The sequence below is a fragment of the Muntiacus reevesi genome, chromosome 1 (assembly GCF_963930625.1).
Source record: "Muntiacus reevesi chromosome 1, mMunRee1.1, whole genome shotgun sequence".
NCBI lineage: Eukaryota > Metazoa > Chordata > Mammalia > Artiodactyla > Cervidae > Muntiacus > Muntiacus reevesi.
Window position 1 is genome coordinate 174,004,824 of NC_089249.1, and position 27,894 is coordinate 174,032,717.

Below are 27,894 nucleotides of genomic sequence, written 5' to 3' on the forward strand. Positions count from 1 at the left end.
AGAAAGCATTGAAGCCTCATCTTTTTTAACTATTTTATTCAGCCTTTTTTTTTTTTAAATCTGAAAGCCCAAAATAGACTCCATGTGGTTCTAAGTGAAGTCAGCCCTTGGCCGGCTTTGAAATAGCTCCTGCAATTATGTAAAAGAGCCATTCACCAACAGGACGGAATTAAAAGGGATCTCGCCCGCTTCCCTTTCATTGCCAACCTCTCATGTTTGGCTTTTCAAAGCACTTCCAACACGATGTCTTTCTCCAGGACAAAAGGCAGAACAAAAAAAGTCCCCAAACTTGTAAATTGAACGTCAAGGGAACTTTAAACAATTTAAAGCCCATAAATAATGATAAAGGGGACTGGCAAAAAAGGCAAACCCATTCAATTAATAGAGTTTCCCAAGCAAAGATCAAGTGGTTTATAAAATAAAAGTCTTTGGTTTCATTATTCTGCTCCTTGGCCGTGCAGAAAGCAGGACGGATTTTTTTTTTTCTTCCTAAAGCGCCCTGAAGAAGAAACACTTTATAGGACCGTGTGTGCAGTGGCATTCTTAGGTAGAAAGTTTTGCTTTGTGTCCCCACCTTCAAAACTGCACAAACAAAACCGCCGACCAGAAACGTGAAGACTTTTTCTTATTTCTTTTTTGCATATCCTTGGAAGAGTTGGAAATTGTTCCCCGTGGCCCTGCAGGGGGTAGGTGGGTGGGGGAACTGACCCTCACACCTGCGCCGCCCTCGTCACCCCAGAGCGGAGAGACGCGCGGAGCCGCGGCCGCGTGGCCCTCGAGCCGAGCCCGGGCGGGATCTGGGGGCCAGGGTTGGGTGGGTTGCGGGCTGCTGCGCCGCCCGGGAGCTCCGGGGCTCCGGGCGCGGACGCGCCGACGGCGCACCCCCGGCGCAGGCTGCGAACGCCTGGAGACTCAGGTTTCTCGCACCCCACGTCGGCCTAGACTCCTGAGCCAGGGTCTCGGCGTCCAAGGGCGCAGGCAGGGGTCCTGATTCCTTTTCGGAAGAGCCCTGAAGGTTGGAGAGGGAGTCTCATGACCGCCGAGGGGGTAATGGATTGCCTGCCACGCTGTCCCTGGAAGCCCCGGGCCGGCGCATCTCGGTGGAAGCACCCAGGCCGGCGCCAAGGGGCTCCTCGGCGGGCACTGAGCCCGGCCGTCCTGGGGTTCCAGGCTCTGAGGACGAAGCATCGGGCGGAGGCCGGCCCGGGAGACGACCCGAGGGCGGTAGTTGCGGGGCAGAGGCCTGGGGTGCGGGGAGTAGAGCGCGTTTGGGTTCCCCGGGGGCTGGCTCCCGCCACGGCCGTCCTAAACCCCAGGACTGGGATCGCTGCGAAGGCGGGCGCAGGCCGCGCGGCACTTCTCACCTGCCTTCATCTCCACGCAGCCGCCCCCTCGGATCCCCGCGGCCCCACCTTTCGGGGACTTCAAACGCGCCCCGCCACCCGGCGCCGGACTTTTCATCTCCCAGCACAGGGGGGGCATTGTTTGCGGGGACTTCACAGAGATGCTAATCCCTCGATTGCAGAAGCGGCTGCCCGGGGAGGCGGGCAGAGGGCACCGAGGGGTGAGAAGGTGCGCCAGCCTGGGTTGGGAACCGCCGGACGGGCACCCCTCCCGGAATGCAGGGGTCAGCTGCCGTCCGCCTCCGTCCCATCCCCTCCCATCCTGCCGCCTTGTCCGGGCAGGCGGAGGACACACAGTGACGGGCCTGGGCCGGCCGCAGCCAGCGTCCAGTTGATGCTCAAGTGGGAAGCCACCGATGGCCAGCGTGTCCTCATCTTCCAGCGTTCCGGAGGGGACCCTGTGTCCCGGGAGACCCAGTCCAGGGACTCCAGACTGGAGTCTCTGGGCCTCCCGGGCCTCCCCAACCGGGGCCTCAGCTGCCACCCCTGGAGGCCCCCGACCCCTGCGGGGGTGTTGTCTTTTAAAGGGGAGGAGGTTTACCTAGAGTTCATCCGTTTAACCCTTTGGAAACCGCATTGCAAGGAGCAAGGGAGTGTTTGGATCAACCGCCAACCACATCAAGGGGGCCGCTCTGAGTTCAGCTTCTACAGAGACGGAAGGAAAACCGGGGATGCTCCCAGGCGGAACTCGCCTCTCCTCTTCTGCGGAGATATTTGCAAAGCAGGGCTGCGTTTCCTCTGCTTGCCGCCCCCTTCGATTAAGGAACTGTGACCCAGAAAGGATGTCACAGGACAGGGCAGGGCAATGGCTGTAAACAGGGGAGGGATGTTGGCTTAATGGGCAGGGAGACTGAGCACGCCTCTGCCCTCCTGGTGAATCCCTCCCCTGACTTCCGGGGGGAAGGTCGTTGTAAAAAGTCTGCTTCTCAATAAGCTCATCTTGCAACCTCAAGGGTAGGTACGTCTGTAACTGACCCACCCAGCTCCACTGAGGTTTTCCCGAAGGACAGCTCTGACTCTCCAAGGTCTGTCTTAAATGACAGACGTTTCCTACACGAGGACAGGAGAGGGTGTGGGCTGAGGGGGGAAGAGAGCTGTTTGATTATTATCAACCATTAAATGGAGATAACGCAGTAGATGCGGAGGCCCTCTGAAAAGGTAAAGAGGAACACCTCCCTAACCGTAGGGCACCCGGCTTACAGGGCCAGGAAGTGAGATGGCTTAGCCTCGCATCGCTGGGATGGATCCTTTCCACACTGGAGAAGCCCCGTGTAGATCTTGGACTCGCCTGAGAGGGGGGCACTTGGAAGCCACCAAGAACCAGAGCCCGTGAGAAGGGCAGTCCGTGGAGGTGGGCCACAGGCCTCAACCCTGGCTCTCAACCCACCCCAGCCCACCCCAACCCCCAAGACTCTGAATCCTCGCCTTCCTGGGCTCCTTTGCTCATCCACCGGAGGGTAAGTCATGGGTCCCAAGAGGGTGGGCTAGTTTCCTGGTCATCTGCGTTTGGCAGGCTGGGGCACGCCTGCATTGTTTCCTGGTTCAAACACACACACACACACACACACACACACACACACACACACACTGTCCTCATCGTGTGCGCGCACACACACGCACACACACAGACACACTGTCCTCAACGCCTGGAACCACTGCCTGAGAAGGCTGGAGTAGTACTGGAAGAAGGCAATCCTTGTTTGCAGGTCTCTAAACAAACCTCTACAACCTGCCACCTCACATCCCCCCAATATGCAACCCCTCCTGGGTGGGGATCGAAAGAGAGAGAACTGCAAATGCTGATCTCCCGGCCTCTGAAACAGAAGCATCTCTTAGAGTTTCCTCCACTGATCTTCTGAAAACATACAGAGTGCTCAATTTGCATAAGTTTGCTATCAGCAATTATATTTTCCTTCGGGGTGCAGTCTGTAGTTGTCAAACTCTAGAGAGAGGAGGAACCAAGAGGCAGGGTAGAGGGCAGACCCGCTCCCCTGCCCGCGTGCCCACACCCACCCCAGCCTGGGCTTTCATTTCAGGAGAACTCCAGACAGGAAAACGAGGGGGAGAGGCGTGTGGTTCTTTGAGACCCAGTGGGAAAAACCCAGGAAACTTCAGACGGCTGTCCCCCACGCTTCCCTAGGGTACATTTCTGCATTTTGCAGGAAATGAAAGTATTTTTCCTGGGGTGTGTTGCTCCTTGCATATGTGGCTTTGTTGAAAGAGTGTTTTGTTTTTGAATGATGAATAGGGTGTTAAAGACAGGCTGTTCAACCTCACTATGTTGTATTTATCCTGCACAACAACCCCCCCCCGCCTTGGGGGTAATTTATTCTTGTAGCTCCTTCACACCCAGGTACTGAGCAGGGCCATGCTGAGGCTACTGCCCCTTGCAGGGAACTCGAAGGCTGCTTCTGGGGGCTTCCATCCGTGTCCCTTGCCTGTTCCGACTAGGCCACAGCGGAGCAGCCATGGAGGACAGTCACAGACCCCACAGCCCGGCAGAGGTGCAGGCTGGGCGGGTGGGCCCCCTTCCAGCCATCTGCCCCTCAACTCTCCTCCTGGACACTTGGGGCTACCTTATCTCTTGGTGGTTATTTTCCCTGTCCTCAAGTTTCTCTCCTACCCACTTAAACTGCAACCAAAATGAAACAAGAAAACCCCAGAAAACTTAGGAGAGGGGAGACTTCGTAATGTTCTTAACGTTCTTTCTAACCCCCAAGCCCTTAAAATTCAATGAGTTCAGCATATTGTAAGTTGTTTGGAAATTTATGCTTTAACATGTAAAAAAGTGAGTAATTTATTGTAAGCAAAATTTGCATTGACAATTTAATTTTAATAACCTAACAAGGTTATTTCATATCTGCAAACAGAAGTCAAAGAAGTACCATATATTTAATAAATCCACGAGGAAAAGGCAGGAACCAGTTTTACTTAAGGCTTCAAAACTTCAAACTTATTAGCCTGCAAAACACCTGGAGTGTGCAGAGCGCTCAGGGATCTAGAGCGCCGCCTATGGGCCATGCGGATAATGACATCTGCTTTAGGGCTTGTTTGGGCTCTGAGATTCCAAGGAAATTGAAGGCGGCTCCCCTTTTGCAGGATTAGAAGGTCCGAGAGGTCTGTATTTTTCATGGCTTCAGTTGCACAAGAAAAAGTCTCAATTTCTTTCCATTTTAGACGTCTAGGCTACAAGAGAAAGCTTTGTCACAAATGAGAGGGGTAAAAATCAGACCTCCGTGATTACACAAAGCATTCAGAAATATGATCAGATTTTGAACGTGATCACAGAAAACCCACGCCGGCTCTCTTTAAAGTCCATGTAAAGTTCTCCTGGTTCTTTGACGCATCCTGAGCAGGGCCTAGAAACGGAAAGGATAAGAGACCCTCTGACATCTGGGCCTATAGGGTCTGGATGCACCTCTGAGCCCACTCTGGCCTCTGTTTTTCCATCTGCGTAATGGGCGGGAACGCCTGCTGTGTCTTACCAACGGTCTGACTGCATCCCTAAAGCGCAGATAATTAATAGATTGCTTTTGTCACGGGTAGTCGTAGGGACCCAAGTAGATCGCGTAGCACATGGTGGCAGAGCGCCTGGCCCGCAGAGGATAGTGGGGGGTGGGGTGGGTGTCTGTAAATTGCAAGCACGGCCCCCCAGCCTCCGGAGTGATGTAGGCGTTGGGTGCACGCGGGCGGCCAGGGGCGCAAGGCTGTGCGCTCAGAGTGACAGTCTCAACTTGGGGCAGTCTCTGACCGATGGGTCAGGACGCAGGACGCCTGCCCGGGGTGGAGAGAGGTTCCGAAGCGCCGCCCCTGGGTCGGCAAGCCGTCCTACTCTTTGCCGAGGCGGAGGCGGAGGCGCCGACAGCCCCAGGTCTCGGAGGGTCCCTCTGCAGGGCGCGCTCATCACCAAGTTCGGCGTTAGCAGGGAGCGCTGGGCACCGCCTTCCCCGGGAGACGAGTTCTCGTCGTTTCAGATTGTTTCATTTTAGATGAAAGATCTGTAAACTCTGTGAGCTAAACGAACAAAGCTCAAACACATTCCTCTTTGGGGGAGGGGGACGGCAACCTGCGGGAGACTCAGGTTCGATCCCTAGGTCGGGAAGATCCCCCGGAAGAAAGCCTGGCTACCCACGCCAGTCTTCTCGCCTGGAGAATTCCATGGACAGAGGAGCCTGGAGGGCTACAGTCCATGGGGCCGCAAAAGAGTCACGGCTGAGCCACTAACAGAGGCGAGCCGAGTATTCTGGCCTCTTACTTCCATCCAAACGCCTCTCCCCAGGGTCCCATCCTGATCCCTCCGTAGGGACGCCGAGGTGGGCGAAGCTGGGGGGCGGGACGCAGCCGCCCGCCGAGGCCCGAGGGCCCACCGGCGTCCTGCGTCGGCGGCCGCAGGAACCTGGCTCTAGCGCGCGCCCTGCGGGCCGAGGCCGGGATCGGCCCCTTGGAGCCGGGGAGCGGGGCTGCCCAGACACGGGCGCGAGGGCCGCCCGGTCAGGTCCGCACGGGGACCAGCCCCTCGCACTTCCAGACGTCCGCTCTCTGAGCAGCGGGAGCCTGATCGTCTCGTCTCAGGTGTGTGTGTGTAGGGGGGCGATTTTTACCGCCCCCCTCATCTTGATCTTTTTGGGGGAAGAGTGTGGAGAAAGGAGCAGACATCTCCAGTTTTAATGTGGCCCAATTATCTCGTTTGCACGACTTAAAGTGTTTCTCTTTAATTCATTTCAATCTAGTAAATATGCTTCGGCAAGTAGCTAATTTCTTAGGGATGGCTTCGCTTCGTCATTTGCATATAAAGCGCGTCGGAGGCCGCCCCCATTTCCTGGTGCGCGGGGGTCGCAGCCAGCTGGGCCACCTCCTCCGGGAGGGACGCCTGGGTTTGGCCAGGGACGTCTCGCAGGCCGTGGTCAGTGATGGGGCCCGGGGCTTGGGGGTGGGGGGTGGAGAGCGGCTGGGCGCGGGGGCCAGGGCGGGGCAGGCCCCTCCCTGGAAGCCCTCCTCCGCTGGCGCGCCACGGCATCACCTTAAAGGCCCCTCCGCTCTCATCTCAGGATGCGGCGCCCTTGGTGGCCACATGGGTGCGAGGGTCGGGGCCGCATTTATCCCCGAGTGCGGTTATTAAATCGCGCCTGGAGATAGATGGACGTGGACACCGCGGCGGGTATCGCAGCGCTCAGCTGAGCAATCTTCTGGCCTTAAATTCCGAATAAAAGTCTCAAATATTCCCGGGTCAGGGGGGCACTGTCTCATTAAAACCACTCTCGTCCTGAAACTGCAATGCAGACATTAAAGTGCAGTATTTTTCAATTAGAGCTGACGAATTCAATCAAAATTCCATAGATTAGGATGAAATGAGGCATGGGTCATTTACAGGGGAATTTAATTGCCGAGCCATTAGACAAATAGTATATTTGCCATTCCCGCGTTATCCATCATTTTCGACATCAATACCGGGGCCGCGTCTCCCCGTCCCGCAGCCGCCCGGCGTCGGCTGTAAACACTCCCTTCCCTGTATCTTCTGATTATATCTGATTTCATTTAGGGCCATGGGGGATTATAAATGTTCACGCAATCAAGTTCATTAGGACTTCAAATCGCATTTCTGATTGGGATCGCTCTGCCGCTGTCCTCGGAGCGCCTTTCAAACCCCAGGACGAGGCTTTCGAAAACATCTTTTTTTGAATTTAAAGCTTCACAGCCTTTTGTCTTCCGACGCCCCCTCCCGCCTCCCTCCGGGCGGCCTCGCGCTCCTCCGGCCTCGCTGGCGGGGGAGCAGCCCTCAACCCAGAACCCTGGGGCGGGGGCCCCACGCCCCCAGGCTCTCCTGGCGGGGCTGGGTGGTGAGGGGCAGTCCGAGCGGCCCAGACAGGTCTCCCCCCGTCCAGACACCCCTGCCCGCACCGCCAGGCTAAGAACCCCCCGCGCGGCCGGTCCCAGGACACTGATCATCCGGAGACGTGGATCACCGGGCGCGGGGGGGACCGGCCCCGCGTGTTCGCGGATCGCGGGTGGGCGCGGGGTTCCGGGCACCCTTCACCCCCGGCCCCGCGTCGCGGTTCCAAGTGGAGCTCCGGGCATATTGGAGTCACGCGGCCGCAGGCCTGTGGGCAGCATCGGGCCCGACCCTGGGGCCCTGGGGACGGACAACCCGGGACCCCTTTCGGGCTGGGCCCTTTCGCTCCAGAGACCTGGGTGGGGGGCGGGGGGGGGGGTCGAAGCCAGCGAAGCAATTCTCTCTCATTAACAAACCCAAGAAACAAAGGAGCAGCCTCTTCCAGGGAGAGCTCGACAAGAGAGAGTCGAGATATCCCTTCCAGCGCAGCTGAAAAATAATAGCTTAATATTAACTGCTTCTCATAAAAATATACTTTCACAGAGATACAGTTACCAGAAGAAAACCTTCATTTTACCCCCGTTCTCTGTGCTCATCGCTGTTAGCTGCCTCAGTAATTTAATTGGAATGAAACGTGGAAATGTGTCATTTTTGAAGAATTTATGCATCACTTCCTAGAAATCTCATTGTGTTAACTAGGAGCCCACTGCGTTCTGTTTAGAACCCATAATCACATTTTTATGTGTCTGTACGAGGAGTTAATGTGACCTCCTGTTTTTAGCAGATAAAAGAAAAATGTCTTTTCCTCTAACATCTGTATCAAACTCCTGCTTGCCCAAAGTGGGAGGAAGTCCTGTTGCCCCGATGTTTCCCCAACTTAACCAACTTTTCCCAGATCCGGGAAAAGATATATGAATGGGAAAAGTGCCTACTGAATGAATAATTACACACCGAATTAAAACCCTGCATTAAACATAGTCGACAGCGAATACTGCATTCTCAATCATGTTTATTGCTTACAAATTGCATTACAAAGAAATCTACTCTTTTTATTGGAGTGATTAAGCAGAGTGTTAGGACGGAAGAAATACCATTCTGGAAGATGAGATGAAGGCTGAAAACCCAGCTAGTTACATCGCAGTGGTGAATGTATAATTTTGTTAAAGGACACGTTGAACACACAAATGAGGATTGGGCTGTCATTATGGCATCATAAAAGAGTCAACTTAAAATTATATTTATTTAGAAACACATTGCCTATAAAATGCGCATATTTAATACAAAGGAAGTAGGCAACGCCATAATCAATATTTTAATTACGATTTTTAAAAATTATAGCAGCACAATTCTATATGATATGTCACGATTCTATAGTTTTCCTATACCCTCCTCCCTTTTATCCTGTGAGTCAAAATCTTGTTTTCTTCTCTTTTTAATCTGGGGAGAGCCGGTGGGTGGGGAGGGTAAGACCGTTTGCTTATGGCGCCACCTGCAGGACTTCATGAAAATAAGTTTCAAGACTGGAATCCTTCTTCCGCTGGACCCTAGAAACTGACCTTAGGCTTATTTTAGCAATTTAATGAGATTAATTTTTGTTTTAAAATAGAAAGATGCTGACAATTTCAAGACAAGCCTACTTGTTTGAAATGCCTACTGAAAGCCAAAAATAAGATGCAGTATTGATCCTAGTTGAAACTTTGGGACTTATGAATATCCAAAATGCACACAGAAATTTTGACTAAGGAATAATTTATTCTTGAAATAATGGAATAACAGATGCAATATTCCGGGTTTATCACTTGGTCCTTGGGCAGCCCTTAAGAGATGAAAAGCACTTGGCAAGCTAATAACATCCACAATTGCAGTGATTAAGCGCTCTCAGACGTCCGCCGTCAGGACCGGTCACTGGCGCAGACCGGCTCATTCTCCAAGCCTGTATTTTACACTGTTTTTGTAGAGGGTGAAGTGTCCTGTGCCAGAGTTCAACAGCCTGCCCTATCAACATGAAAACAAGGTTTATTTCGAAGATGGCCACTGTGGTGCTTATATACAGTTACTGGGATTTGCAAATGCTTCTTTTTTTTTTTTTTGCAAATGCTTCTTAAAGAGTCGTTTTGATTTTCTTCAAAACATGCGGGATTGATGCTTATTATGTAACTTAAAATTAGATGGATTTTGAGTACACTAGAGAGAGAAGCCCAAGGCTGTTCAGAATTTTAGGCAGAGGGCACGTCACACGGTGCCCTGTCTTACCCTGCCTGCCTGTGGGCTGTGTCTGACTCATGCTGCAGAGGGGCGAATCGTCTCAGGACCATCGTTGGCAGAGAACCCCATGTGCGCATTTTGTGTTTTCACCCCTGCTACAAATTTTTTCACAGTTATTTTATTTTTTCCTTAAGAAAATTGCTAGCAGGAATTAAAGCCTGAAAAACTATCAATGAATTCCATCCCATCTGATGATTAAGATAACCCCCAAACCACCACCATTTTTGTCCCATGCCCTCATGGCCACAAATCAGGAATCCTTTTTAGCACATCTGGAGCCACTAGAACCAGGGTGACTCTCTGTGGTCAGATGGCGGTTGTATAGCCAGAGATAATAAAGTTGGAGGGAAAATGTTCCTCTGCTATCTTTTTCCTTTTTAGTGGAAAGAGCATCTGCTCTTTTATTACCTTCTGAATTTTGAACCATGTGAATGCGTCATTAAACACTACATTTAAAATTAAAGAAAGTTTAGGTCTTATGGAATTGAGTTTATGTAGTATACTCAGAGAGAAAAGTAATGATGTTCTATGTGAACTGTTTAAGAATGGAAAACATTTTTACTCTTTAATAAAAGAAATACCAGGGTATGTTCTTTTCCCCCTGGAAAAGAAGTCAGCCAAGATAATTCTAGCTTTAAAGCAGAAGGTACTTTCAGATGTTTCTCAGATAACTTACTTCTCTTCCCCAATATCTTTTCTCTCTCCCTCCTTCCTCTCTTCCTTCTCTTAGTCTTGTCCTTCTCCTCCCCTCTGTTCTTTCTCTTATCTACGTGGAATTATGCAAGTCTCCTTCATTTTGGAACTTCCTCCCACGTGGAGCACAGGCCAGGACTAGACCCAGTCATCACTATCACAAATTTTTCGGTTATTTTAGTTTTTGCTTTGCTGTTGGTCAGTTGCTCAGTTGAGTCTGACCCTTTGCAACCCCATCGCCTGCAGCACACCAGGCCTCCCTGTCCTTCACTATCTCTAGGAGCTTGCTCAAACTCATGTCCATTGAGTTGGTGATGCCATCCAACCATCTCATCCTCTGTCGCCCCCTTCTCCTCCTGCCTTCAATCTTTCCCAGCATCAGGGTCTTCTCTAACGAGTTAGCTCTTTGCGTCAGGTGGCCAAAGTATTGGAGTTTCAGCTTCAGCATCAGTCCTTCTAATGAATATTCAGGGTTGATTTCCTTTAAGATTGACTGGTTGGATTTCCTTGCTTGCTGTCCAATAAAATTCTTGGGGATGAAATAATGAAAACGAATTCTTCAGCAGTGGAGGAATTTCAGGCAGTTACTGGGAGGTGTCTGAGGTTCACTGTGAGAATCATGTTGTTTTTAAGCAGTAATTTGGGGGGAGGTTATGTTTTTGAAATGTAATAATTGGTCATTATTCATCAGAGTTTTAGAAATGTGAAGTCAATATAGGGAATTCCCTGGCAGTGCAATGGTTTAGGACTCCATGGTTTCATTGCTGAGGGTGCAGGTTCAATCCCTGGTCAGGGAACTATGGTCCTAAAAGCTATGTGGTACGGTTTTAGAAGAGTTCTACTTTGTGGCGGGACTCCAAAACATATTTAAAATTTAGTACATTTCAGAAATACAACCAAAGTGTTCTCTGAGGAGGATGAGATGGAGAGGGGAGCTTGAAGAATAGGCTGTGTCAGGCCGGTAGGTTCACTCAGATTCTCATTTGCAAAATCCTTTGAGGCCAGGACTCCTGAGTGGTGCCTGGGGCTGTATTTCTTACTGTTTGCCTTCCTCACTTGTTCTCATAAATAACATCACTTTGCTTTTCCATTTTTACAGTCTTTATCCGAGTATTAGGCTATTTTCTCCTAATAATAAAACAATCATAATAATAGGAGGAACCATTACGGTATTCCTTCTCTGGACCACTTCTGGCTCTGAGGCTTTGCCCTGTACACTCAGCAGGACCACCCAGGGGCAGGGGTGTCACCCAAGCTCGTTAGCGACGTTAAAGTTCCCAGACCCACAGAATCCAGGCCCCACTGTGGATGCCAGAGTCATAATCTGCATTTTAACAAGATCCCTTCAGAGCGGAGAAGACTGCTGCTGTCATGCGTGATCTCGCTGAGTCCTACCCCACTCCGAGAAGTGCGCATGCATTCACTTCCCACCTGAGCAAACTGCAACCAATTTTGGTTAAGGAACGGTTCCTCTTGCTCGGTGGAGCAGCCTGGACCTGAAGCCCTACCTCTGGGGTGTCACCGTGAACTCCTCCAGTGTACTGCATCCCTTTCCAGGACAAAGGAACTTCTCAGTATCTCCCTGGGGCTTCCCCATGGGTCAGCAGGTGAAAAATCCACCTGCAATGCAGGAGATGCAGGGGACTTGGGTTCGATCCCTGGGTTGGGAAGAATCCCTGGAGGAAGGCATGGCAACCCACTCCAGTATTCTTGCCTGGAGAATCCCATGGACAGAGGAGCCTGGCAGGCTACAGTCCATGGGGTCACAAAGAGTCAGACACGACTGAAGTGACAGCAGGCACACACGTAATGTCTTGCTGTGACCACACCTTCTCACCTGCTGCTCCATGGCTCCTCACAGCCTGTCCAGGGAGTTCAGAACCCTTGATCTGGAAGCCGAGGTCCTCCCGATTTGCCTCCCAGCTCCTCCAACCCTGCCTCCTTCCAGTCGTGAAAGCATGGGACCCTCCCCTCGGGACCAATCACTGTCCCTCCACAGTTCATGCACTTTCCTGCACCCCAGCCTTTGTTCAACTTTCCTTTTGACCCAGTGGTGGCTCCTGATCGTCTGTGTGGAAGAGGCTTGGGGAGAGCCATCTGCCCGAGGTGAGGGGTGTGTGTGTGAGGTCATGAGCTGCGCTTACATAGGTCAGGTGAGCTGTCCATCTCAAAGGGCAGAGTGTGGGTGGGTCAGCTCTCCTATGCCTCCCTTGGCCTGACCCGCTGTGTTGAAACCTGACCATCCCCCAAGACCCATCCTGCCTCCTCCTTTTGTGACGTCCACTCTCACTGGGTGGCCCTGCCAGGTCCCCTCCAGCACCGCAGTGGGCTTCACTCATGGTGCAGACATCCCAGCTTAGACAGCAGTCATCTGCTGGGGTGTGAAGCGCCCTTCTAGACTGCCATGGTGTCCCCGCCCCTCCTGAGGTTCATCCCAGCTGCACTGGCTCAAACTGCAGAAAAGTGGAGCCAATGCTTATCCTCAGAGGATGCTCACAGAGTCCTTGTTTTAAAATATGGGGTTTAATATTTGAGGTCTAGTAAGGCCAACAGAGGGCTTCCCCAGTGACTCAGCAGTTACGAATCTGCCTGCAGTGAAGGAGACACCGGTTTGATCCCTGCATCAGAAAGATCCCCTGGAGAAGGAAATGGGCACCCACTCCAGCATTCTTGCCTGGAAAAAGCCCATGGACAGAGGAGTCTGGCCAGCTATATAGCCCATAGAGTTGCAAAGAGTTGGACACGACTGAAGCGACTTAGCACACACGCATGCAAGGCCAACAGATGAGAAGAGAGATCTTTAGACCAGCGAAGAGATGGTTTATTACAGTTCCCAAGAGAAGGACCACACCACACAGGGGAGCACCAGGTGGTCAGGAGGTGGGGGCGGGGGAAGGAGATGTGGGCAGGAGCCTTGACTGCAGTTTCCATGGGGATGGACACCTGGGCACAGGGCTGGCTAATCTCAGTAACTGCAGTGGGCTCGGAGGCAGAGGGGTTGCCCTCAGCTGTCTGGGTGGCCCTGGTTGGGGTGGCGGTGGGGGGGATAGGGGCAGGAGAACCAGGGAGGTGGTGGGGGGTGAGCCCTGCACTGGGTGAGTTGTATTTGAAAAGGATGCTTGAGGGTACATTGTTTATTGTCTTTGAGAACTGGCTAACCCTGGTGGGGCGGGGGACAGTCCCGGTCCGAAAGGCCCCAGGTGTCAAAGCACCAGAATATAAAAGATATAAAAACATGGTTAATCCAGTCCAGAAGTGAAGAGGAACTAAAAATCCTCTTGATGAAAGTGAAAGAGGAGAGTGAAAAAGTTGGCTTAAAGCTCAACATTCAGAAAACTAAGATCATGGCATCTGGTCCCATCGCTTCATGGGAAATAGATGGGGAAACAGTGGAAACAGTGTCAGACTTTATTTTTTGGGGCTCCAAAATCATTGCAGATGGTGATTGCAGCCATGAAATTAAAAGATGCTTACTCCTTGGAAGGAAAGTTATGACTAACCTAGATAGCATATTAAAAAACAGAGACATTACTTAGCCAACAAAGGTCTGTCTAGTCAAGGCTATGGTTTTTCCAATGGTCATATATGGATGTGAGAGTTGGACTGTGAAGAAAGCTGACCGCTGAAAAATTGATGCTTTTGAACTGTGGTGTTGGAGAAGACTCTTGAGAGTCCCTTGGACTGCAAGGAGATCCAACCAGTCCATCCTGAAGGAGATCAGTCCTGGGTGTTCATTGGAAGGACTGATGCTGAAGCTGGAACTCCAATACTTTGGCCACCTCATGTGAAGAGTTGACTCACTGGAAAAGACCCTGATGCTGGGAGGGATTGGGGGCAGGAGGAGAAGGGGACGACAGATAGGGGCTGGATGGCATTGCCGACTCAATGGACGTGATTTTGAGTAAACTCTGGGATTTGGTGATGGACAGGGAGACCTGGCGTGCTGTGATTCATGGGCTTGCAAAGAGTCAGACATGACTGAACGACTGAACTGAACTGAATCCAGTCCTAGGCTTTAGAGCTTCCTCCTGTTATGGATGCTCAGGCTGAGCTGAGGGCAGCCGCCACGGACCTGCGTCTGTATCTGGCATCCTGCACGGTCCCCCACAGCTGGATCAGCTGGGTCTGCTGGGGCCGTCGGACAGAAGACTCACACAGGATCAAAGTGTCTGCCCACCACCCCTCCAGCGTCCTCCGAGGGGCTCTGGGCGGTGATGCACCTGGAAGCACCCGTGGGCCCCTGGGCAGGGCTCTCGTTACGGAAGCATGCGTCCTCCTCTCTGCATGTGGACGTCTGTCATGTTTGGGGGCAGAGTCTTCCCAGGGGTCTGAGCTCTAGGAGGGGTGTAATGAATTCCTGCCCTAAGTCAGAGGGTCTGAAGGCTGGGAGTGGGGACAGCAGGACTGTGGCTGAACCATCATGAGCAGGGAGACCAACTCTGGGAAAAATACATACACCTTTTAGTTCAACGTCTGTGGAAAGGCAGTCCATGTAGTCATGTATGGATGTGAGAGTTGGACTATAAAGAAAGCTGAGCACTGAAGAATTGATGCTTTTGAACTATGGTGTTGGGTGTTGGAGAAGACTCTTGAGAATCCCTTGGACTGCAAGGAGATCCAACCAGTCCATCCTAAAGGAAATCAGTCCTGAATATTCATTAGAAAGACTGATGCTGAAGCTGAAACTCCAATAGTCTGGCCACCTGATGCGAAGAACTGACTCATTTGAAAAGACCCTGATGCTGGAAAGATTGAAGGCAGGAGGAGAAGGGGACAACAGAGGATGAGACGGTTGGATGGTATCACCGACTCAATGGACATGAGTGTGAGTAAGCTCCAGGAGTTGGTGATGGACAGGGAAGCCTGGCGTGCTGCAGTCCATGGGGTCGCAAAGAGTTGGACACGACTGAGCCACTGAACTGAACTGAACTGTGGAAAGGTACTTTGTGATACATGTACTATGACATTCACAGTTTCAATTCTCACAAGCAACCCTGAGAGAGGGAGAAAGGGCTTTTATTACCAACTCCACGCCCAGGTGAGCCTGAAGCGGGGTGAGGTCTGTGCACCGGGTGGGTGGGAGGTCCCATCCAAGGCCTGTCAGAAGAGCACCGTGTCCTGGGCCACATGCTGGGTTTCAGTGCAGAATCCCTTCTGGCTCCAGAAGCAGGTAATTTTGCAGGGTCTCTGGCAAGGGCAACAGAGGCACAAGGGAAAAGCACTTTCTGCCAAACGATTTCCGGATGGCGCAGCGGCAGAGATGCTGCAGACAGCGGGGCGTGTGCGCCAAGGCGAAGAGTGACCGGTAGAAAGCCTGGTGCATCTGAAAGAAGGTGGGGAGTGTCAGTCTGGGCACATGGAACCGGCACACTTCTTTCCTTTTTCCCAGAGAGAAGAGCCCTGATGGCATGGGGAATCCTTTCATGGCTACTGATGGTGTGTGTGTGTGTGCGTGCGTGTGTAAGTCACTCTGTGTGTGTGTGTTTGTGTGTTTGTGTGTGTGTTAGTCGCTCAGTCGTGTCTGACTCTTTTTGACCCCGTGGACTGTAGCCTCCCAGGCTCCTTTGTCCATGGGATTCTCCAGGCAAGAATACTGGAGTGGGTTGCCATGGCCTCCTCCAGGGGAATCTTCCCAACCCAGGGATTGAACCTGGGTCTCCTGCATTGCAGGCAGATTCTTTACCGTCTGAACCACCAGATCCTACCCAAAGCGGGTCTGGGCACTTTTCTGTAGGGTGGCTCCTGTCCAGTCAGAGGGAAGTCTGTTTTGGGTGATCTCAGATAATACGGGTCATCTCCTCGAATTCCTCATCTGCACAGGGGGCTTCCCAGGCGGCCCTAGTAGTAAAGAACCTGCTAAAGAACCCACCTTCCAATGCAGGAGACCTAAGAGGTATAAGTTCGATCCCTGGGTCGGGAAGATCAGCTGGAGGAGGGCATGGCCACCCACTCCAGTATTCTTGCCTGGAGAAGCCCATGGACAGAGGAGCCTCGAGGGCTACAGTTTATAGGGACATAGGGATGCACCGAGTCAGACATGGCTGAAGCGAATTAGCATGCATGTGTACAATCTGCACAGGACTCAAGTCAATAAAACATGAGAGGCCATTTTCTAGAGGCTTCTACACAAAAAAGTTCCTTTCTTAACCAACAGTCACCTGTGGACTTTGTCGTGTATGAATGCAGGGCCCGCAGCTGCCTCGGTCGTTTCCTGAGATGTCAGAAGGTGAAGTGGACACACAGGCTTCTGGATCTCCGTGGCCCACCCTCCCTTGGACACTGGTTATGGAGCCCTGAGCTTCCTAAGCCAGGGTGGTCCTTGCAGCCCACAGCACCCCAACCAGACCCGTGGGCTGAGTGAGTACTGAGCCTCCAGAAGAAAAACAGAAACACTCAGACATGCCCTGATTTGCCCTTCTCTTTCCTTCCCCAGATGTTTCATCCTTTCCTGAATATGAGCGCAAAACCCCAATGGAGAACGGAAGTAAGACGACAGTCTGTACTAATGGAGGAAGAGTGGGCCACCCCTCACCTGAAACACTTCTTCAGGGATCACCTCCTTCCAGGACTCAGAGACGCGGAGCTGAGGGTAGGAGTTGAAAAGAACCTCGATGACCGCAGGGACCACGGCGCAGCTCTTCAGCACCTGGTCGGAAACAGTGGGAGGCACAGGTTGGGTGGGGTGGGTTTTGGATCCAGGAGGGAAAGGCTGAGGAGCTGGGAGGGGGTGCCTGCATCCCGCTTCAGCCACTTCCTGGCTGTGTGACCTCTCGACCCTCCCAGGGAACAACAGCATCCCAGTAACAATACAATAGGGTCGTGGTCGGGCCCCTGGCGGAGTGCACGGAGAAGCCCGGAGCAGTCTGGGCCAAGGAGTTCCCAGGAGGGATATGCTGATGCAGGCTCTCTGGTGTGGAGAGCTGTTCAGAGAAAAGGAATCAGAATGGCTGGCGGGTGCTGGCTGGGGGGTGGGGGGTGGGGAAGGAGTCTGTCTGCACAAGGATGGCGTTCCCAATTTCTGGCTTCAGTTTTCTGATGTGTCAGGAAGTTGGGGGAGAAGAGTTGCTTCGCTGTTGAACTTTTTTCTCCCCTTGGCCTTTTTGTTTTATTTTCATAGATAGTCCCTACTGGCTGTGCTTGTTTTCCTATTTGCAAATTCAGGAATTTAAGTCCATCAGCTTCATCATAAAGATGCAAAGAGTGTTTGCTTTTTAAAAGTAGAACTCTTTTGTTGTCGTCATGGAGAAGTCTGAAAGCACAGAAAAGTGGACTGAACAGTAGGGTACACCCTCGTGTGCCCACCGTCAGCTCAGGGCCCATCCTGCCCTTGCCACGTTTCCAGGCTGCCTCCCTCAGGTTATTTTAAAGCAAACTCAGTGTAGCCTGTCATGTCATCTATAAACATCTGTGTGTCTCTTAAAGGACGTTTAGAAGAAACACAAATGCAGAATCATTGTAACAGCTGGGAAATTAACAATAGTTCCTTACCGCATGCATGCTAAGTCACTTCAGTCATGTCTGACTCTGTCAACGCTATAGACTACAGCCCGCCAGGCTCCTCTGTCCATGGGATTCTCCAGGCAAGAATACTGGAGTGGGTTGCCATGGCCTCCTCCAGGGAATCTTCCCGACCCAGGGATCCAACCTGTATCCAACTATCCTGCCTGGACAGATGGATTCTTTACCACCACTGCCACATGGGAAGCCGGTTTCTTAGTATCATCTAATATATACTCTGTTTACATTCACAAATTTCTCTTAAATGCCATTGTATCAAAACAATCATTTGTTTGCTTGAATAAGAATTCAGATAAGACCAACACCTTTACATTGGTTGATACGACATATTTTCAGATCTCTCTTTTTTGTTTTGTGTGATTTATTTGTTGAAGAAACTGGGTTATTTGTCCTGTGGAGTTTCTCACTGTTGGGATTTTGCTGATTGTATCCCTGTGGGATGCCGCTTTTTCTCTGCTTTCTGTAAATTAGTAGTTGGATTTAGAAGCTTGCTGGAATTTAGATTTGATTTTGGGGAAATCCCATGGACAGAGGAGCCTGGTGGGCTACAGTCCACGAAGTTGCAAAAGAGTCAAGACACAGCTTAGTGACTAAATAACAAGAGGGCAAATTCATTATTCTCTATTTTTGAGGTTTAGGATTTACCAAGTGCTGTGAAACTGTTCTGTTTATGTCTTGGTTGAGAAAACTGAGGTTAAGCAATTTTTTTCTGAGGTCAGGCACCAAATAACCGCAGTAGACAACAGTCAGAACCAACTGCAAGCCTGGCCAGCATCCTGCTCTCGGGGCTCCTGAACACACTCAAGGCAGGTGCCCCCTTTACAACCTGCCTGGCTTCTTTCTGGGCTTCCCTGCTGGCTCAGTCGGTTAAGCAATGTATGACAAAACCCACTGAAATGTTGTGAAGTAATTAGCCTCCAACTAATAAAAAAAAAAAAAACAAAAAAAGAAAAAAGAATCTGCCTCCAGTACAGTAGAACCAGGTTCGATCCCTGTGTTGGGAAGATCCCCTGGAGGAGGAAATGGAAACCCACTCTAGTATTCTTGCCTGGGAAATCCCACTGACAGGAGCCTGGGGGGGTGCAGTCCATGGGGTGGCAAAAGTCAGACAGGACACAGTGTCTAAACCACTACCTAGCTTCTTTCAGACGTAACGCCCTTTAAGATACAGAAAGTGAAAGTGAACGTGTCAGTCGCTCAATCGTGTCTGACTCTGCGACCCATGGACTGTAGCCCGCCAGGCTCCTCTCTCATGGGATTCTCCAGGCAAGAGTACTGGAGTGGGTTGCCATTCCCTTCTCCAGGAGATCTTCCCAACCCAGGGATCGAACCTGGATCTTCTGCATTGCAGGCAGATTCTTTACCGTCTGAGCCACAGGGAAGCCCAAGCAAGATTCAACAATTTCATATTTCTCTTTTTCAGAGATAACACCTATCAACATTTTGTATATAACAAGGTTTTATGTATTTAGAAAGGAATTAGTATACATGACAAAATGAGCTAGTGATTTGCATATTGTTTTGAAACTTGACTTTTCATCAAAATAGATTGTGAACAATTCAAAACTTACAAATGAGCATTTAAACATTATTTTTAGTGGCCATATAATATTGTATGAATGTATCATAATGAATTCAATGAATTAACTATTGTAAGTTGAATCAATATTTTTTGATCTTAGCAACAATGAATACCTCTGAATATAATTCTGTGTCCAGCCATTCTTATTTAGATTGCTTATCCTGAATTGCTGGAAGGAGAACTGCATGTCAATGACTGTGTATATTTTAAAGGTCTTAAAACATACTGCCAAACTGTAAGTGTCTAATTTGTTACCCTTTTTGAAGAATTGAGTATGAGAAGACCTCTTTCTTCCTACCCAGATCATCTCATTATTTAAATTTGATAGATACAAGTTGAAATATTTATTTTCGTCAACCATTTGTCTTTCTTTTATGAATTGCTAGATTATGTCTTTTGCTCATTTTTTCTATAGTGTGTTCTTTTTTTCCATTGTGAAAGTCGCTCAGTCGTGTCTGACTCTTTGCGACCGCATGGACTATACAGTCCATGGAATTCTCCAGGCCAGAATACTGGAGTGGGTGGCCTTTCCCTTCTCCAGGGGATCTTCCAAACCCAGGGAGCGAACCCAGGTCTCCCGCATTGCAGGCAGATTCTTTATCAGCTGAGGCACAAGGGAATCCCCGTTGATTTATAAGTATACTTTTTTTTTTTTTTTTTTTAAATTAAGGTTATTTTTCAGGGCTTCCCTGGTGGCTCAGACGGTAAAATTAAGGTTGTTTTTCAGATAGACAATCATTTTTGCAAGTAACAATATTTTATCCTCCTCAATATTAACATTTTTCCATGTCCTATTGCATTGACTAGAGCTTTAAAAGTCAACGTTAAATAATAGTAATTGATGGCGGGCATCATCATGTCAGTCCTAAATTTAATAGGACTGTCTCTAACCTTTCCCCATAATCTTGGATGGTAGTTTCACATAAATTTTGTGTTGTTGTTCAGTTGCTAAGTTGTGTCTGACTCTTTGCAACCCCATGAATTGCAGCGTGTCAGTCTTCCCTGTCCTTCACTATCTCCCAGAGTTTGCTCAGATTCATGTCCCCTGAGTCGGTGATGCCATCCAACCATCTCATCCTCTGCTGCCTCTTTCTCATTTTGTCCTCAGTCTTTCCCAGCATCAGGGTCTTTTCCAACGAGTTGGCTCTTCTCATCAGGTGGCCAAAGGATTGGAGCTTCAGCTTCAGCATCAGTCCTTCCAATGAATATTCAGGGTTGATTTTCTTTAGGATTGACTGGTTTGACCTCCTTGCAGTCCAGGGGACTCTCAAGGGTCTTCTCCAGCACCACAATTCAGAAGCATCAATTATTTGGTGCTCAGACTTCTTTATGGTCCAACTCTCACATCCATACATGACGAATGGAAAAAACATAGCTTTGACTATATGGACCTTTGTCAGCAAACTGGTGTCTCTGCTTGTTAATATGCTGTCTAGGTTTGTCATAGCTTTCCTTCCAAGGAGTAAGCATCTTTTAATTTCATGGCTGCAGTCACCACCTGCAGTGATTTTGGAGCCCAAGAAAATAAAATCTGTCACTGCTTCCACTTTTCCCTTTCTATTTGCCATGAAGTAATGGCTTTAGTATAGTCAATGAAACAGAAATAGATGCTTTTCTGGAACTCCCTTGCTTTCTCCATGATCCAACGAATGTTGGCAATTTGATCTGAACGCAGTTTGAGTATCAGGAAGTTCTCGGTTCACATACTGCTGAAGTCTAGCTTGAAGGATTTTGATCATAACCTTTCTAGCATGTAAAATGAGCACAGTTATATAGTAGTTGGAATATTCTTTGACTTCTTTGGGTTTGGAATGAAAACTGACCTTTTCTAGTCCTGCGGCCTCTGCTGAGTTTTCCAAATTTGCTGACATATTGAGTGCAGCACTTTAACAGCATGATCTTTTAGGGTTTTAAATAACTCAGCTGTAATTCCATCACCTCCACTAGCTTTGTTTGTAATAATGCTTCCTGAGGCCCAAATGACTTCACACTCCAGGATGTCTGGCTGTAGGTAAATGATGACACCACTGTGGTTATTTGGGTAATTAAGACCATTCTGTGTAATTCTTCTGTGTATTCTTGCCATCTCTTCTTAATCTCTTCTGCTTCTTTTAGGGCCTTACAGTTTCTGTCCAGTACCCAAGTACTGGATTTTGAACTCTTATTGACTATAAGGAATATAGTTCCTTATAGTTCCATTTCTTCTAAGGAATTCTGGCCCACTGTAATAGATATAATGGTCATCTGAATTAAGTCTGCCCATTCCCGTCCATTTTAGTTCACTGATTCCTAAGATGTCAATGTTCAATCTTGCCATCTCCTGCCTGACCGTGTCTAATTGACCTTGATTTGTGGACCTAACATTCCAGGCTCCCATGCGATATTATTCTTTATAGCACTGGACTTTATTTTCACCACCAGACACGTCCACAACTGAGCATCGTTTCTGCTTTGGCCCAGCGGCTTCATTCTTTGTGGAGATATTAGTGACTGCCCTCCGCTCTTCCCCAGGAGCATATTGGACACCTTCCCACTTGGGGGCTCATCTTCTGGTGTTATATCTCTTTGCCTTTTCATACTGTTCATGGGGTTCTCCAGGCAAGAATACTGGAGTGGGTTCCCTCCTCTAGTGGGCCACATTTTGTCAGAACTCTCCACTACCTGTCTCCATGACCTGTCCATCTTGGGTATCCTTGCACGGCATGGCTCATAGCTTCCTCGAGTTATGTAAGCCCATTTGCCATGGCACAGAGAAGGTGATGGCAACCCACTCCAGTACTCTTGCCTGGAAAATCCCATGGATGGAGGAGCCTGGTAGGCTGCAGTCCATGGGGTCGTAAAGAGTTGGACATGACTGAGCGACTTCACTTTCCCTTTTCACTTTCATGCATTGGAGAAGGAAATGGCAGCCCACTCCAGTGTTCTTGCCTGGAGAATCCCAGGGTCGGCAAAGCCTGGTGGGCTGCCGTCTATTGGGTCGCACAGAGTCAGACACGACTGAAGCGACTTAGCAGCAGCAGCAGTTGCCATGGCAAGGCTGTGATCCGTGAAGGGGATAAATACTTTGTGCTAAGTTAAGGAAATATCTTTGTATTATAGATTTATGATTTAAGCTTTTAACCTTTTCTAGCCAAGTCACTACAAAAAGATGATCCAGTACTGCCCTATTTTTGTTTCATAAAACAGTCTCTGTTTGGCTGGTCTTCTGAATAGAATGGTAGATTCAATTTGTTAAGATATTTTTCATCTTTTAATAAATAAGTTTGGTTTACAGTTTTAACTTTTTGAGCTATTAACATTACTGTCAGTTTTAATGTCACTCAAGTGTTAACTCAGTAAAACTGAGACGATTTCTATCTTTTTAATACTTGGGGAAGTTTTGAAAAGTAGATAATTATAGGAAATAAGAAAGCATGAATGGACTTTGCATTTGAACCTTTAGGTGCAGGTGATAATATTTTCAATTTTTTCACAGTTACTGGCATATTTTATTTTGATTTATTCTTGGCTTAATTTTGTTCATCTATATTTTCCTGGAAAAAGAAATTCAGCATTGCATGTGTACTGGTCAGGGTTGTAACAGGAAACAGGGCACATTTAAGGTAGGATTATTCTAGGAGGGTTTTGATACAGGGCTTGTTGAGCCAGGTGTGTGTGCAGAATAACCACGAGGAACAGTGCGCTGATTCCGAGCTGGCAGTGGCGCTGATTCCCACCCCTGGGTCTGCGGGGTGAGTGAATGGAGTGGGGTGTCTTACCAGGAGCAGAGATCTCTGGCTAGGGACACTCACACCAACCTCAAGCTGAGAGGGTACCTAGTGAACACACCCTCTGACCTCGCTCTCCTTCCTCCCCGGCTTCTGGGACACTGCCCTGTAGACAGCTAGGAGACCTGCAGATGGGTCCATGCAGGTGGAGAACAAATTTGGGTGGGGGCAGTTATCTGCACTGTATCTAGGAATAAGCACCCTTTCTCATTTGAAATTCCCTGTGATTGTCTCTGCACTGTGTTTTGCATATTTAATGTCTTGCTGGAATTCTATTTTAATTATTTTTTGTCAAGAAATCAGCTATTGGATTTCTTTGATCAATTCTCTTTAAAAATATTCCAATCTATTAATTTTTGCCTTCATCTTATTAATCCTTTTCTCCTTTCCTCTTCCTAGCTCATTGGATTGACCGCTCAATTAACTTGGCAATATGTTTTTCCTTCAGTTCAGTTCAATCGCTCAGTCGTGTCCGACTCTTTGCGACCACATGGACTGCAACATGCCAGGCTTCCCTGTCCATCACCAACTCCTGGAGCTTACTCAAACTCATGTCCATTGAGTTGGTGATGCCATCCAACCATCTCATCCTCTGTCATCCCCTTCTCCTCCTGCCTTCAATCTTTACCAGGATCAGGGTCTTTTCCAAGGAATCAGTGCTTCACATCAGGTGGCCAATGTATTGGAGTTTCAACTTCAGCATCAGTCCTTGCAATGAATATTCAGGACTGATCTCCTTTAGGATGGACTGGTTGGATCTCCTTGCAGTCCAAGGGACTCTCAAGAGTCTTCTCCAACACCGCAGTTCAGAAGCATCAATTTTTCGGCACTCAGCTTTCTTTATTGTTCAACTCTCACATCCATACATGACCACTGAAAAAACCATAGCTTTGAGTAGTTGGACCTTTGTTGGCAAAGTAATATCTCCGCTTTTTAATATGCTGTCTAGGTTGGTCATAGCTTTTCTTTGATTCTTGGGTCGGTGAAGAAGGGACAGGCTACTCACTCTAGCATTCCTGGGCTTCCCTTGTGGCTCAGCTGGTAAAGAATCGCCTGCAGTGTTTCTCCTTAAGTCACAATAACAGTAACTTTTAAAGTGCTTCCTTTGAACAGAGGTGTGGTCAGAGCCATTTGTTCTGAGTCACAAGGTTGTCACTGTCTTTCTTAGTCTGCAGTTAAGTAACTCTTGATGCCATATTCATTTGGGAGTGTACAATGAAATTTTTAAAAAGTTAAATTGTTTTTAAGAATTAACTTTTGCTATTAATTTTTTGGTGTATTTATATTACAGCTTTAAATAGTCTGATTTTGGAGTATTAGTATTGTATTCTGTTTGCATGGCTCGAAGTTCAACATGTATATTCACCTGTATGATTTGAAGCTGTTAAATACTTTTTCCCATTTCATCTATGGAAAAGACTGAGATATGAAGTAAAAATCATCTAGAATTATCATTTTTCAGTTAGCTTCTCCATTTTAACATAATGCTTTTTGGCATGTAAGGTTCTTAATGATTACCTCTTCACTACTGACTGTGACGTGAAGTGAAAGTCGCTCAGTGGTGTCCGACCTCTTTGTGACCCCACGGACTATACAGTCCATGGGATTCTCCAGTCCAGAATACTGGAGTGGGTAGCCTTCCCTTCTCCAGGGGATCTTCCCAACCCAGGATCAAACCCAGGTCTCCTGCATTGCAGGTGGATTCTTTACCAGCTGAGCCACAAGAGAAGCCCAACAGCACTGGAGTGGGTAGCCTACCTTGTCTCCAGATCTTCCCGAATCAGGAATTGAACCGGGGTCTCCTTCATTGCAGGCAGATTCTTTACCAACTGAGCTATCAGGGAACTATGGACTGTGTCCTTTATCAATGTCAAGTGAATCTTTTCTTCTTATTTTGTGCATTTCCCTGGAATTCTGTACTTCATATAATATTAATGTATCATTTTATTTTCAGTTTTTGCTAGAATTGCCTCTGCTGCTGCTGCTGCTGCTAAATCGCTCAGCCGTGTCCGACTCGGTATGACCTCATGGACTGTGGCCCACCGGGCTCCTCTATCCATTGGATTCTCCAGGCAAGAATACTGGAGTGGGTTGCCATTTCCTTCTCCAAGAATTGCCTCTGCCTACTCTTTAATTATAACCTTTTGTTTCATGTTATTTTAAAGTGTTTGAGAGTCTCTATATTGGTAATAGGGTAGCTTAAAAAAAAAACTCATGGGGCTTCCCAGGTGGTGCTAATGATAAAGAATCTGCCTGCCAATGCAGGAGATGCAAGAGACTCAGGTTCTGTCCCTGGGACCTGGATCGGGAAGATCCCCTGGAGGAGGGCATGGCAACTCACTCCAGTATTCTTGCATAGAAAATTCTATGGACAGAGGACTGGTTCAAAATTGGGAAGGGAGTACGACAAGGCTGTATATTGTCACTCTGCTTATTAAACTTCTATGCAGATTACGTCATGAAATAATGGCTGGATGAATCATAAGCTGTAATCAAGATTGCTGAGAAATATCAACCACCTCAGATATGTAGATGATGCTACTTTAACAGCACAAAGTGAAGAGGAAGTAAAGAGCCTCTTGATGACAGTGAAAGAGGAGAGTGAAAAAGCTGGCTTGAAACTCAACATCCAAAAAACTAAGATCATGGCATCCTGTCCCATCACTTCATGGCAAATAGAAGGGGAAAAATTGGAAGCAGTGACAGATTTTATTTTCTTGGGCTCCAAAATGACTATGGACAGTGACTTGCAGCCATGAAATTAAAAGACACTTGCTCCTTGGAAGGAAAGCTATGACAAAGCTAGACAGTGTATGAAACAGTAGAGCTATCACTTTGCCAACAAAGGTCCATATAGTCAAAGCTATGCTTTTTCTAGTAGTCACGTATGGATGTGAGAGTTGGACCATAAAGAAGGCTGAGTGCCAAAGAATTCATGCTTTTGAACTGTGGTACTGGAGAAGACTCTTGAGAGTTCCCTGGACTGCAAGGAGATCAAACCAGTCAATCCTAAAGGAAATCAACCCTGTATATTCATTGGAAGGACTGATGCTGAAGCTGAAGCTCCAATCCTTTGGCCACCTAAGGTGAAGATCCTACTTATTGGAAAAGGCCCTGATGATGGAAGAGACCCTGATGATGGGAAAGATCAAAGGCGATAGGAGAAGAGGGCAAAGGAGGATGAGGTGGTTGGCTGGCATCCCTGACTCAATGAGTGTGAGTTTGAGCAAACTCTGGGGGATGGTGAAGGACAGGGAAGCCTGGTGTGCTGCAGTCCATGGGGCTGCAAAGAGTCGGACATGACTTAGTGACTGGACAACAACAACAAGAAATTCACATTTATTGTTATAATCTACCTTGTCTTATTTCTATCTCATTTTATTCTTTATGATTTTTTTATGCTTCTTGTTTCCTTTGTTGTCTGCTTTCTGTTATACAGGTTTGTATTTCCTTTGTATTTATCTTTTATATTTTGGAATTCTGTACTCTTATTTAAGATTTTACTAGTGGTTACCTTCAAAATAAAAAAAAAATAACCTGTATTTCTCTGAACATCTAAATAGCATCTTTTGTATTCTAGATGCACCATGATCCCTTCTCTGATGTCTCCCTCTCTTAACTAATCCTTCTCTCTCCTTAATAATACCTGAAGTTTGTGTTCCAGATTATAATTAGTACAAGCTCTTATTTTATGTTAAGTATCTCCTTCAGAAATAATTTTTGGTAGTTGCATTTAGTTTTGCAAACTGCCTTACAATTATTTAAGTTTTTTTTATTTTAACCAGATTGTTTAAACCATTCATTCCACAGATATTTATCAAGTTCCTAGGAAATGGCAACCCACTCCAGTATTCTTGCCTGGGAAATCCCATGGACAGAGGAGCCTGGTAGGCTACAGTTCAAGGGGTCACAAAGAGTTGGACACGACTGAGTGACTTCACTTCACTTCACTAGCAGTTAGAGATTGTGTTATGTTTGTGTGATACAAAGGCAAGCCCTGACTTCACAGAATTTTACAGTCCCAAACAACATAGCCTCATAATAATAATAATAGTAGTAGTAATAATAATAAATATGTAGGTGCCACAGTACTCTGGTGGAGGGATCACTGGGTGCTAGAAATGACACCTGAGTCAGACCTAGATTTGCAATGGCCTGGTGAGTTGGTCAAGGAAAGATTTCTGGAGGATGTGAAATTCAAGCTACAACACGGAACGGGAGTTCCAAAAGATGCAGAGAGTTCTGAGGACTAGGATGTTCAAGGTATAGAAAAGAATTCTCAAACATGGGAGGTGAGAGGGGACAGAAAGTGCTGGCTGTGGGACTTCGTTGGTGGCGCAGTAGATGAGTCTGCCTGCCGATGCAGGAGACACGGGTTCCATCCTTGGTCCAGGCAGATCCCCTGCGCCGTGGAGCAACTCAGCCCATGCGCCACAACTGCTGCAGCCCAAGCTCCCTGGAGCTCCTGCCCCCAATAAAAGAAGCCATTGCAGTGTGAAGCCCACACATCACAATGAAGAGTAGCCCCCGACTGCTGCAACTAGGGAAATTCTCACAAAGCAACAAGGACCCAATGTAGCCAAATATAAGCAAATAAATAAAATTATACATATATAAAAAATATTGACTGTGATGTGATGTTTGACATGGGGGGTGGGTGGGTAGTGAGAATTGAGATGGGAGAGGACAGCAGGTCAGAGCCGGAAGAGTGCTGGCCACGATAAGCTGGACTTTATCTTCAGGGCACCGGAAAGCCCTTGAAGGGTGATGAGTGGTGAAGTGACAGGGTCAGATTTTAATTTAGAACTATCACCATGGCTACAGTGTTGAGAAGAG

At 48.3% G+C, this 27,894-nt stretch overlaps 1 protein-coding gene and 1 long non-coding RNA gene across 4 annotated transcripts in view; one reads left to right on the forward strand and one right to left on the reverse strand.

Moving 5' to 3' along the window:
- The first annotated feature begins 5,851 nt into the window (after positions 1-5,851).
- On the forward strand, positions 5,852-27,587 carry LOC136155030 (uncharacterized). Of its 2 annotated transcripts, XR_010660691.1 has the most exons (4): positions 5,852-5,975; positions 16,625-16,780; positions 26,869-26,945; positions 27,452-27,587. It is a non-coding gene; the product is annotated as an uncharacterized lncRNA (long non-coding RNA). The 2 variants fall into 2 exon arrangements; XR_010660690.1 differs by having other exon boundaries at positions 26,869-27,587.
- ASB18 (ankyrin repeat and SOCS box containing 18) overlaps positions 15,192-27,894 on the reverse strand; it is a 71,975-nt gene continuing 59,272 nt past the window's right edge. For both annotated transcript variants that reach the window (XM_065917021.1, XM_065917022.1), the window contains 2 exons: positions 16,724-16,837; positions 15,192-15,514 (listed from right to left, as the gene is read on the reverse strand). In XM_065917021.1, coding sequence (XP_065773093.1) covers positions 15,329-15,514; positions 16,724-16,837 — 300 coding nt within the window. In that variant the 3' untranslated portion in view covers positions 15,192-15,328. The remainder of the gene's footprint in view (positions 15,515-16,723; positions 16,838-27,894) is intronic.